This window comes from Branchiostoma floridae, chromosome 6, assembly GCF_000003815.2.
Source record: "Branchiostoma floridae strain S238N-H82 chromosome 6, Bfl_VNyyK, whole genome shotgun sequence".
In the NCBI taxonomy this organism is placed as follows: domain Eukaryota; kingdom Metazoa; phylum Chordata; class Leptocardii; order Amphioxiformes; family Branchiostomatidae; genus Branchiostoma; species Branchiostoma floridae.
In genome coordinates, this window is record NC_049984.1 from 2224671 (window position 1) to 2238250 (window position 13580).

The window sequence follows — 13580 nt, forward strand, 5'->3', positions numbered from 1 at the left end:
GTATAGCCTGATAAGGGCTCAGAGAACATACCATAAATTGCAACATGGACTATTGGACTGACTACAAATGTTTCCCCATCTTATCTACATATCAATTCATAGTTCTTGGTTAAATAGCTGTTGGACTGCAGTCACTTACCAAAGACAGCCGAAGCAATCTGAAACATCTGACAGTTTCAAAATCCATGTAGTTGCTTGAGTAAATGTTATCTTACGTATTTTATTACCTGGATGTCTAACCTTGAGCAAAATAACTATTTACTGCTTTTTGGCAATCTTAAAGAATACAGACTCTCTCATACAAATCAAATGTTGCAGAAACTGAGTAATTTAGCCCTGATTTAAACCATCATTACCTCTATTGGCTCCTTCCACAGCCTCTTCAGGCGAAGTTTCTCCTTTCTTCTCCTCTTCTAAAGTGTTGGACTCGGCCTGTTCCTCGATCATGGACAGCCTTCTTTCCTCCTTCCTCATCTCTGGGGGTGGGGGTCTCATTTCTGGGGGTGGGGGTCTCATTTCAGGGGGTGGGGGTCTCAACTCAGGGGGTGGGGGTCTCATTTCAGGGGGTGGGGGTCTCAACTCAGGGGGTGGGGGTCTCAACTCAGGAGGTGGGGGTCTCATCTCAGGGGGTGGGGGTCTCATCTCGGGGGGTGGGGGGTCCTGCGCCACCACTGTTCTACTGGGATATGTCATGCTCTTTGCTGATTGGTCAGTTGGTCTTGTTGGGAAGGTGAAGCTAGTCCCTGATTGGTCAGCGACGGGGGCAGAAAATCTACTCCCATTGGACGTTGCCATGGCAGCGGCGGGCTGGGAGGAGTTTGAGTAGAAGGCACTTTGTTTCGTGGCATCGTTGGAGGGGCTAGGGGAGTAGGAGCCTTTCCGCCCAAACTTGGAAGTGAGTTTGTTAAAAGTCTTTTTGATGCCCCCCTCCCCCTCGAGGCTGCCACGTCTCTGTATGGTTTCTCCTGGCATCTTGTAGTCGGCTAATACTGGTTGGGAGGCGGGGGCTGTGGCACTGGGGGGTCCTGAGTCCTGGGAGAACATGTCCGACCGCAGCTTCACTTGGACAGTAGGCAACATCTGTTCTCTGTGGTGGGAAGGGAAAAAAGCAGCTGTAAATGCAACAATTTTGAAGCTAAAGGCGTCAATTTGTGAAGTTAAATAATTCAATGTCTTGTCCTTCAAAACTCTAGAGGGCAAACCACGATGATCATGAAAAATTTTGTAAAAATGTCATACAATTTTTTTGTTGCTTTCTCACTTTGGAAAATTTGGTATCCTTGTCCTTTTCCTGTACATTTTACCCACTTATCACCACCAATCAAATTTCATCTTTCCAGACCTTTTTCTAAAAACCTGAAACATTGTGATTGTTTCGAAAACCAACCTCGTTGCTTTACTTGTGTAGTTTACAGTACCGATTACAAAAACTCCACCCACCTGCCATCCAGAAGTCTAGCTGGATCGATTATGGCAGTGTAGATGGCATCTACGACACCCAGCCGACAACTGTCGTCAGACGTTCGCTGCAACGTGGACAGAACTCTGTTGTCCTTCTGAAGGCACCTGGGAACACAGACGGGTTATCAGACATGACAAAGAGTGCCACCTACCTACACAAGGAAGTACTGCAGTCTGTTAAGATGCTGATTACATCCAAACAAAAAGAAGTCATTTCTATTCGTGTCAGGTTGCTCTTGTTCCATTTAATACTTGATTTTTCTTTAATAACCCCTTTTTCTAAACTTTTGAATAACGTAGTTTAAGACAAAGTAGTAAAATTCTTTCCGTGCCTTCTTCGTACTTATAATGTTATAATGTGGACTGCTTTTTGGGCAGAGGAACAAAAACACAAAACATTGAGAAACAAAGCTAGCCTAGGAAGCAGGGCAAAAATTAGAAGATTTCTTTTGTTTCTTTTTCTACACTACAAATACCAAACCTCAGCTTGGCATCCGTCCTTAGGGGTGCTGACATATGTCACTGAGGGGTTCCTTAATACCAGTACTGTAATCTGTTTTCACAGTGAAGACTGTAACGTGAGCTGATCATCACTGACAACAATTAATTCGCCAACGTTTTTTTAAGTGCACCTGCTGCCGTTTAGTTCCGAGAACAAGTTCAATTTTCTCAGACCATGAAAGTTTGGTACAGAGAAGACATTTGAAAGAGAATTACAGTATCTAAATCTTGAACTTATGTCTTATGTATCTGAGCCTTACTTACCATGCAGTTGTGACCTGCACGACCACATGTGTGCCTGAAACGGTGACTCTGGCTCCGGTGGTACCTCTGGGTAGGGAGGTACAGCTCACGGAGACCTGGTAAGGACAATAGTACTTCATTCAGTGTTACTCTTACTACAAAACATACCGGTTCCACTGTACATCATGCAGGATAACAGTTTGTCCAGCAACCAGACACTTTTTCGAAACAGTGGGTGTCACTAATGAAAGGAAGTGGACACTACCTGAAACATCTGGCCATTTCCAGAATCATGTCCACTTGCTATCTTGCATATTTATTTCCTGGATGCCTAACATTCAGCGACATACATATGTAATTGTATGTTAAAGTACAATGTGTGATACTAACCAGTCCTGCCCTGCTGACGCAGAGCTACACAGCTATCTTTCTGGTGTTGGAGCCAGGGTAGATTTGAGACTATGCCATACTAAATACTGTCAATGTTGCATATCTAATTACCTGAATGTCTAATAACCTTCATCAACAGATGTTACAGTATAATGTAGATATAAGAGTTAGACTTACGAGTCCTGCCCTGCCGAAGCAGAGCTGCACGGCTGTTTTGCTGGTGGGGTGGGTGACAGACGGACAGGCCTGGCTCAGTACAGTATGATACAGTATGAAACAGTATGTTACAGTATAATGTATGAGACTTACCAGCTGAGCCCTACCAAAGCAGAGCTACACGGCTGTACTGCTGCAGTAAGAGCTAGGTTAGAATTGAGAGTGTGCCAACATGAATGCTGGTTATCCTGCATATCTAATTACTTAGTACCTGGATGTCTAACCTTCATCAACGTATGCTACTGTCATCATAAAGATATAAGCGACTCACCAGTCCTGCCCTGCCGAAGCAGAGCTGCACGGCTGTTTTGCTGGTGGGGTGAGTGACGGACGGACAGGCCTGGCTCAGGACCAGGCACGTCAGGCGATCCACCACGCTGCCCAGGATACTGCCCTTCCCATGCTGCTCTGCTGCACCCTGAAGACAAACAAACAAACAAAACTTTGTAAAACTGCAGTAATTTCAACAATTCTTGAACATTTTTAATTCTTTTTATTTAAGATACAGTCAAACCAGCCCAAACCACTCGGGGGACTGATAAATCTAGTCTATGAGGACAGGAGGTCACTATAGAAAGGATTCATAATGTTTGTGTCAATAGAAAAAAATATCAAAAGGACCAACAGAGAGCAACAGACAATAAACCAGATAGTGAGTGATCGTAGAGTGAGTGGACCACCAAAAAGTGGCCATATTTACAGCTTCTTTGTATGATTTACAGTATGATCGCATACCTTTTCTTTTTTTTGAATCTGACGAAAATCAATGTGTCCGTAGATGTCATCCACATAATCATGTCAATGAAAAATGAAGTAATGATCATAGACAAAAAAAGAGTGCAATACTGGATAGAGTGTTTGTTTTGCATTTGGCAGGTCGTGAGTTTGATCCCCAGCCGAGTCATACCAAAGACTTTAAAAATGGTACATGCTGCTCTCTCTGCTGAGCACACAGCGCTAATGAGGAAGAGTATGGAAGTAAACACACATCACTATCCGTGGACTAGCCTCCTGCTGTAGTGGCTTGCACAAATGTGTGGCTCAAGGGCTACAGAAATAAAGATGGGCGCCACTTCTAAGCATCTGTTACAGAGGTATGAGTAACTTAAACTTTTTAAATTCGTTTCACAATCAATGTTAATCCACACCTGTAGCAGCTGGCGCATGGCCACCATCTTGTTCTTGATGTTCTGGCCGGGGCTGCCGGTGGCCGTGCCCCGGTACACAACCGAGCCGATCTGCACGTCAACTCTCGCCAGCTCCTTGTAGATGAGGGTGGTGGGGTCCGTCAGGTGGGGGTTCGTCGCTGACTGTCGGATCTCGTCGTCACTACAGCAGCCCTACAATGGAAAGATCACAGGGTTCAAAATTCAGATTTGGGAATAGGTGCACATAACCTCAGATCAGTTCATCCACAGAGAGGTGACACCAGCGTCTCCACATGTTCCTACACATGTAAAAACCAAGCACAGAAAACCTTTGGGGGGCACAATACTTGTCGCTGACTGTTGGGTCTCATCGTCACTACAGCAGCCCGACAGTAAAAACACCACAGGGCTCAAAATTCAGATTTGGGAATAAGTGCACTGGTGCACATAACCTAAAAACCCAGCAAAGAAAACATTTTGGGTGCACAATACTTGTCGCTGACTTTCGGTTCTCATCGTCACTACAGCAGCCCTACAATACAAACATCATCAAAGCTGACCTGAAGTAAACCTGTAATACGTCTCCCCGTCTTGTATTCAGTTAGAAGAAAGTTTGTCACCCCATAAGGGGTGGTATAACCCCAATAATGCTGTAATACATCATATGACCCTTGTACTACTACTTGTTTTTTTTTTTCATACCAATGGAAACAAGTGGCATAGTCATCGCAATGTTTCTTTAATTCTATTTTGAATACCAAAAAATAAGGGAGCAACCATTCAATTATAAATGTTCAGTGTGTATATGAATAAACACATAAATGGAAACCTAAGCAAAAAAGTGTATTTGTCTCAACATGAATTTTAAAATGGCAAAATCTGATTTAATTTTTTTTAAATATGCTGAAACCCTGAAAGTCTTAAAATGACACCCCCAGTGTCACACAGCAATCATGAGAAATAGTTATAATTGGACCAGAAGGAGCAGGGATTAGGGTGTATCTGTATCTAGATTTGTATCTGTATAGACAGTATAACTGCCCTTGGAATAATGAATGAATGAAGACCTCTATTGTACAGTTTTGCCCAACCGAGCTAAGTACAGGTCACAACAAGTCAAGATATATACATATAAAAGTATCACAAATCTAGTCTAACACAAAAGTTCGGCTTCTTATATAATAATACACCAGCCTCAAAGGCACACCCCAGCAGCTGGTTATGTTACATTTTAACAACCTATCACACCTAACCTTTTCATAACGAGCTGCAAGGGCTCTTCAATCAAAGCTACTGGTAAATAAGGAGGTAGATCCCAGCAGTTGTTATACTTCACGTGGTGTACAACATAGCTAAGGACGCCCACACAGTTTCTCACCACAGCACTGGCAGCTGAGGTCTATCCACAGGGATGCCTGTCTAACAATCTCCTACAGCTCTGTGTAACAACTGAACTTTGCACAAGATTTTACTTACAACATTGGGAGGCCAAAGTGAAAGTTACTTGGGAAGCGTGTTTGAATGCACATTTTTTTTTATTTCTTATTTATTTATTTGCAAATTCATGCCCGAAGGCTAATTGCAAGGGTACAGACAGTAAAAAAGTAAGAAGTATATATATAGTACATGATTCTACATTGTTTACTGGGAGGTTTGACTTCTTCTTTGGAGGAAGTGGCTGATGAAAGGTCCCACGTCTTTAATGATTAGTGTGTTCTGTGATTTTAACAGGAATATAGCTTTTTGGAGGTCTATTATATTGGGAAATACATACTATTTTAACATCAAATTTTGCTGTGAATAGTTCTTAAGGTTCACAACCAGTGAAAATTTCAGTGATCTACCATGTTGGGAAGTGCAGAATCATTTTATTGATATTGAACATTGGGAAAAAAAAATTCAAATAGTCAATGTGGTATTTGTGCTGAGAGTAAATACTATGACATTTTGTCCTCAATGCTGTAATAGGTATCAGGAGACTTTCCTTCTGCCCTATGGATAAGATAATGCACTTCTGGGAAGTTAACTTTCCATCCAGGTTTTTATCTCAGGGATTATGTTTGGTTACACTTTTTTTGTTATATTAAAAATGAAATTATAATGAAACACCTGTTAACTCAGTAAAGACAGAAATTTTGGGCCTAAGTAGTGTCAGACTGTCAGTTATTATTTGAATGCCATCAAACACTAAATCATTCAGCCCCATCAACTCTTCACACTTCAGCAGCACTTAAATCACAGTTCTTGGCACCTTTCCCAGGTCACTTCCACACTACCCCCCTCCCCAGCTGTAAGGTCAGAGACAATTCCTGTTGTTGCTTCCCTGCACGCATTTCCCATGTGGAACACATCCAGACTCATTAACAAGGGGCTGGCTGTGAATATGTTCATTTGTTCAGACCCTTAAGCTTGTAATGGTAGTCCCTAATGGCACATAGTTGCCTTGAAACTGGTAGTCCCTAATGGCACACAGTTGCCTTGCTGTTTCAGTAGCAGAACATATTCTTACAGGGAGGGTTGCTAGCCCTACCCCTTCAACGTGCACAAGACACTGCCTCGAACTACCCCACACCTCCACCATTTTACATTCCTCCGAAAGAAGGCTGCAAGGTGCAATGTTCATTTGTTCAGACCCTTGTAGTACCCGACACTTGTGGCACATAGGGCAGCAAGTTCATTAGCAGGGTATATTCTTACAGGGAAGAGTTGCTAGCCCTTACCCCTTTAACATGCACAAGACACTGCCTCGAACTAGGGACCTCCATCCCTTCCAAAAGACGGATGAAGCCCCGACCGAGATGCCTTACCTAGGATTCTTCCAGATCCAAACTAATTCTTCTCTTCTTCTTCTGATTTCGTGTACAGCTTCAATCAGCTGAGGACTCTGACACGGTGGGGGGTAGGGGTACTCTTGGTGTGGAAGGGGTGGTCGCTTAGTTTTGTAATTTGCTTATGTGCATGGGAGAAAGAAAACCCAGCTCCTCAAGGGCAGGGTGCTACCCCCTGTCCACCACCCTGCAGTTGGGTGGCGGTGAGTGCCCAATTGGAACCAGAAGCTCTGCTACCAGTTGAGGTACAGAGGCAACCCTAAAGAACGATAACTGTAATGGTTTAGTTTAATGTTTCCACTGACCTTGAGAACCTGCTCCAGGGCTTGTGGGTTGCAGTAGAAACCACCCAACAGTCGAAACTCGTTACCAGCAAACCTCTCCAGTGTTCGCTTGTACACCTGAGGGAAAAATCAATAATGGCTCAAAAAAGTTCTTCCTGTCAGAAATAATACCTGTACTTTGAGGAAAAAAGCACTGTAAATTTCAAACTTCTGTGCGATGATTTTAAGTTGGTATTTCATGCAGTCACCTAAAACATTTGATAATTGTGTTAGTACAGTTGTTTGAACTGCAAAGTACAACCTATAAATGAATGTACAGTAACCAACTTAAAGGTATTCCTAATAACGTCCACTTCTCCAAGTAACTTATCCAGAAACAAGTCTGACTTATCTAAAAATAAATCTGACTTCTCCAAAGTACAAGTTTGACTTCTCCAAAGCCAATGAACCTTTATCACAATAGTATTTTGCTAAAGTTTGGGGGGATGAGAGAACCGCTCTGTAATTTTTTTCTAGTTGTTGGAAGAACTGCACCATACCTGCCATGCCTGGTCCAGCCTCTGCCCAGCGTCTCTGCGAACCTGTTCTGACAAGTTCTGCTGTGAGAGGTCAGGTAGGGTCACGGCCTGACACTGGTGCAGGCTGTACAACATCTGCAAAATCAGGGGAAAAAGGCATGTCATTCACGTGTCCCAAATATGCTAATTTCATTTGCTTAAACAATCTTGCTGTCACAGATATGCTTATTAGATTGTACAACATAGACGTCTAGACATGGAAAGCAGAAAACATTTCATTCTAATCATCCATAAGTATAATAGCGATATCAATTAGGATTTTGCAGGCTCTGTATTTAGAATACTGCGCTATTGAAAACCACACAAATCAACATCAAATACTTGAGGCATGAAGAAAATAATACTTGTCTTGAGGCAACATCACTTCAGGGTCCATTAGTAACCCAAACAGTACCGTCACAGAGTATACCATGGCCCAAGTTGTGTAGTGGGCCACTAATGGCATTTTACAGTCTATATGTACTATTTTTACACCACCATTATATAAGTGCCGGGTACAAGGTCAAAGAAACAATAACTTCTTAAAACCATTTTTACTCCTTCTTAGACAGATTGTATAACACCAGCAAAAGCATTACATGACACTAAACTCAAATTGTAATTTTAGACATACATTTTTTTAACATGTTTATAATTTGCTATTTGCTTAGGTCTTTATATGCTATGGTATGGGTCATGTGCGTTGAAGTTAAGTGTATCTATAAATCAAAACAAGCGGATAATGAATACTACTCATTATCCACTTATTTATAGATACAGTGAAAATATATCAACAGTGTAACATATCATTTGTACTTATAGCCCTAAGGTTTCTTTAGCCAGGGTAGCCCAACTCAGTGTAACCACACTGCTTTACAGTGGGGCCCTGGATAACACATACATGTCACATCAACACAATACATAACATACAAATATATGCAAAAAAGACCGTTATCCATTATCATAAAAAAGGTCTAAACAGCAGTGGTGTTTGAAGAAGACCCTGATGCCTACCTGCTTAACGGTCTGCCATGAGTGAAGCGCCACCTCCCGGGACGACTGCAGTACTGCATCCCCGTGCTGCCGCGACTCGGCCGCCAGCAGCGAGGCGTGATTTCCTGCGCTGTTCTTCACGGCGGCCATGATGCTCCCGTAGGAAGTCAGGAACTGGTACTGTAGGTTCAACATGCACTGTAGGCACTTCCCCAGGACCTGTTGTAAAGAATGGAAGGACTGTTGTAAAGGGTGGGAAACAGGGAAAAATTCTATGTGTGAAAAGGTCTCATATTTCCTATTTGAGTATATTGATATCAGATATTGTCATCTACAGATTTAAGGCCACGGCAAGACTATTTATTTTTGTTCAACTGTTTACATTCTGAATGGAACATTTGATTTTTTTTTTATAAATCATTAAAAAAAGCAGGCAAACCAAGAACCGAGCTTGGTTTGGCCTTAGGATGGAACGTTTAGGAAAAGAGATCAAGAAACATCAACTACAAAAACTGTTTTCGACAGAACAGTTTCAGTGCTAGAAAGCAGTTGTGGACTTGAACTGAAATATGACACACAATACAAAAATGTGAAACTAAAGCAGTGGATGGAAATCTTTTGAATGTTCAATAACACTAATAGGATTGTAAACAGTTAACAGTAATTAATTTTCAACACCAAATGTAAAACTATGTCAAATTCCATAAAAGCAGTACGCACAAAGAAATGTATCAATCAGTATTAGCTCTACCAGACCATGTACATGCATGTGACCAGACCTCACTCTGTGTACATGGTACTGCCCTGAAACCTGTTGCAAAATGTCCAACTTTAAAACCCTCTGGAATATGAGAATCCCCAAAGCCACTTGATAGCTATAGAAAAGTTGAAATACACTGGTAGTGGTATATGTACCTGTGTGGGCAGGCTACGAAACATGAGGTATTCTTTCCTTACAGTACAGTACAGCCTACAGTATGTACCAGTTACCTTACAACTGTGTTCACAATAACACAATCACTAGCAAGTCTAATACAGTTTCTGTCCTATACAGCCCATGGCCAAGTTCAAGTTTAAGTTTATACATACATACAAGACAGTGATACAGGACTATGATCACTATATCCACAGCACTGTAAAACACAAACACTAGCATGTCTTAGTATAGTAGACTACTATACTAGACTACTAGACTGAAATCCCTGTCCTATACTGTATACAGCCCATACCAAATACAAGTTCATACATACATACAAGACAGTGATACAGGACTACGATCACTATATCCACAGCACTGTCAGCTACCATATCAACCTAACAACAACTTCATACATACATGTACATACAAGACAGTGATACAGGAATATGATCACTATATCCACAGCATGGTTAGCTACCATATCAACCTAACAACTTCATACATACATGTACATACAAGACAGTGATACAGGACTATGATTACTATATCCACAGCACCGTTAACTGTCTACCATATCAACCTAACAACAAGTTCACAGAGTACATAAATACAAGACAGTGATACAGGACTATGAATGTATGATTATCAATTACTATATCCACAGCACTGTTAGCTGTCTACCATATCAACCTAGCAACAAGTTCATACATACATGTACATACAAGACAGTGATACAGGGCTATGAAAAGTATGATCACTATATCCACAGCACCTTCAGCTACCATATCAAGCTAACAACAGGACTGCAAACCGTTTTCTCCCTGCAAATAGACTGAGTGGGCAGCCCTGCGACAGACTTCCGCTGCTAAAACATTGTAATCTGAAGACATGCACCACCCACGCTACGTCCCAACAGCCCAGCCGTCATTATAAAATAACTGGCTCAAGTTCAAGTTGAGAGGCTGGCGAAGATAAGGATCTATTTTCCTTCCTCGCTTTCCGTTTTGGTTCAGCTAGATCGACATCTGGCAATCTAGATCTGCTGCAATCTCAACAAACTTGAACTTGAAGATGTAACTATTTATGAAAAGTAAAAATCTTTAGAGCCTTTTGTGGTTCCTTGAGGTTTTTAACTTCCAAAAAAGAACATCCAACTTATCAAGGTCAAGATTAAGATCAAGGTCAAGATATTTGATCCAAGATTATCCAGAAATAGATTTAACGATAAATCCACAAAAGTTTTAGGTACCTTTTACCTCACTGCTGGTCACAACAGCACATAAAAACAACTAGAGTTCCACGAACACATACCTTTGCCAAATAACAAGGTTTGTTATGTAGAATGATGTCTGTAGACAAATGCGTTACTCATTTCATTTTCTTTATAATCATATGCTTGGAGTTGGTTTATAAAATTTCAACATTGATTTGCAAATTAGATCCCAAGTTACCATTAATCGATATCAAATTGTATCAAGTATTACTTAAGCTATCAGCATACCAAAAATCATGATGATCCTTTAATCCATTCTTGACTTATTCTCTTTCAGTCTTTAATAAAATACACCCCTTACTCTCTTCCCTCTTTCTCAGTTACATATGTGACAACTTTGATGAAAGTACTATAATGAAATGCAGTGGGTTTTTGTACTTTTCCTAATTGATTATGCAAATTAGCTGTTGATTTGCATAATTGGTATCTCATTATGTAGGTCTTCACTTACGCTACCTAAATACCAAAAAACATGATGATCCGTCAACATGTTCATATTTTCTCATTAATAATGCAAATGAGGTCATCATTTGCATAATTGATATCTATAGCCATTTCTCTCCTTCCCAGCTACATATGTGACAAGTTTGAAAGTCCTATCATGGAATGCTGTGGATTTATAAATTTTCCTAATTAATTATGCAAATGAGCTGTTGATGTGCATAATTAGTATCTCATTATGTAAGTCATCACTCATTCTATCTACATACCAAAAATCATGACGATCCGTCAACATGTTGTAGAGTTATTTCGTCCAAAGTTGAGTTTCTGCTGCAGTACCTTAGCAAGCCGCTAGGGGGTCCATTATCAAACTTGACCTTCGTTTCCCGATCCCTACCCACCTACCAAATATCATCAGGATCCATCCCAGGCTTCTCGAGTTATGCTGTTAACACACACACAGACACACAAACACATCCAAAACCTAACCTTAGCCATTCTGGCAAAGGTAAAATTGTCGCAGTGGTTTTAGTCTATTGTCCAGGTTTGTGCGGCAACCCCTCAGCTCCAAAACCATAACTCCACAAATGTGCATTTTAGTTGTATGAAACTGTTCAGAAGTCACCCTCAAGCTTAAAGCATCGAGAAACAAGTACCATTTCCACCACCCTGTCACAATTGCAAGGGGGTAGGCACTACTTCTAAATTTGCACAAAGCCCACCATACCACATATTTATCTAGAAAATTTTATATAATATTCCCTGGAGAATCCCTTCTTTACTTTTTTGTAGACAGTCAATGAAAACATGTCTGGATATATATATCTTTCAACCACATTTTTAACAATGTACATTATGTACTTATTGTCTAACTGTGATGATGATGAATTCAGACATCCATAGAAAAAAGTAACCGATATCGTTTCAAATTTCCCTTACGCCTTGTAACCTGAATTCCTTACAGCTGTTCATCAGTTCGTATTTAATTTGATGACAGAGTGATAACACGCCTACTCACAATAGGGGATGTGTTAAAAAGTCCGAATGTTTGAAGTGTAGCCACAACTTGACTGTACATTAAATATATGTAAGTCAATTGGGAACAATGTCCCAAGCTCTGCTCTACTACCTCATGTTCCTTGTATCTCTATGTACACCCAAAAGATTTTCCACAAAATCACCTCCGTGTAATTTCTGCTGGGCAATTGTCTTCTGAATTAGCTCTGCCCCAAATCTCACAACCATATGATATAAAAGGTAAGATACATGTTCTACATAGTTCAAGCTGACTCTTTGGAGACAGACTTGAATGCATGAAGGCTTTGAGACTGAAAATGGCTTTTAAAAGACTACTGCAAGGACAGCTCAAATTGAGACCATGTAGTGAAAAGAGAGATGACAGTGTACCTACCTCTCAAACTCAAAGGAAGGAGAATAATACAGACTAAGACCGTTGTGATGTACATAAGTCCATCATTTTGGCTTGCCAAGTTGATCATATGGCCTAAGGGTCAACTAACACATTTGCAAGGTCTGACCTTTACACCTCTGAAATATCAGGTTGCTCACAGTACTGACTGATCATAGGCCAGTCCAATTCATGGACCAGGAACCCCTCAACTGTGCTGACAGCTGCTAAGGTGGAGTGGGGTTGTACTGCTTCAGAAGTTTTCGACAAGAATGCCCCTGCTATCCCTACACTAGCCGCTAGGGGGCCCAAACTTATGTCACTAACTCCTGAGCACAACAGCTATCTAACACCCAAAACTCGTGGCCATACCATGTTCAGAAGATGGAAAAACACACCCGGAAGTTGCGCTGCAGTACCAAGGGAAGCCGCTAGGGGGCCCATTATCGAACTCCCCCTTTGTTTCCCAGACCCCTACCCACCCACCAAATACCAGCTGCATCCGTCGAAGTCTTCTCGAGTTATGCTGTCCGCAGACAAAAGTTTGCAATTAAACCGGCGCCTGCACTTCCATGAAAGCCACTAGGGGGCCCAAACTCGCAGCAATCACTCCCTGCTTTAAGGGCTCCCTAACGCTCAAAAATCACGACTGCAGCATGTCCGGAACGCGAGATATCAAGCATGCAGGTCCTGCTGCAGTACCTTAGCAAGCCGCTAGGGGGCCCATTATCGAACTCGACCTTCGTCTTCCACACCCCTACCCACCCACCAAATATCAGCTGCATCCATCGAAGTCCTCTCGAGTTATGCTGCTCACAAACGGGGAGAACCACACCACCAAACCGAAAACATAACCTTAGCCATTCTGGCAAAGGTAACTAACCACAACTCTAAGAACAAAAGCTGAGGCAGGAAATA

General features: G+C 41.5%; 1 protein-coding gene across 1 annotated transcript in view; it reads right to left on the reverse strand.

Moving 5' to 3' along the window:
* The window catches only part of LOC118417447 (granule associated Rac and RHOG effector protein 1-like), a 55427-nt gene that overhangs the window by 5985 nt on the left and 35862 nt on the right, over positions 1–13580 (reverse strand). Inside the window, exons 3-10 of the mRNA XM_035823010.1 lie at positions 8643–8840; positions 7611–7724; positions 7093–7188; positions 3960–4151; positions 3083–3229; positions 2227–2321; positions 1441–1566; positions 357–1087 (exon numbers count right to left, since the gene is read on the reverse strand). Of these exons, the coding sequence (XP_035678903.1) occupies positions 357–1087; positions 1441–1566; positions 2227–2321; positions 3083–3229; positions 3960–4151; positions 7093–7188; positions 7611–7724; positions 8643–8840 (1699 nt within the window). The remainder of the gene's footprint in view (positions 1–356; positions 1088–1440; positions 1567–2226; positions 2322–3082; positions 3230–3959; positions 4152–7092; positions 7189–7610; positions 7725–8642; positions 8841–13580) is intronic.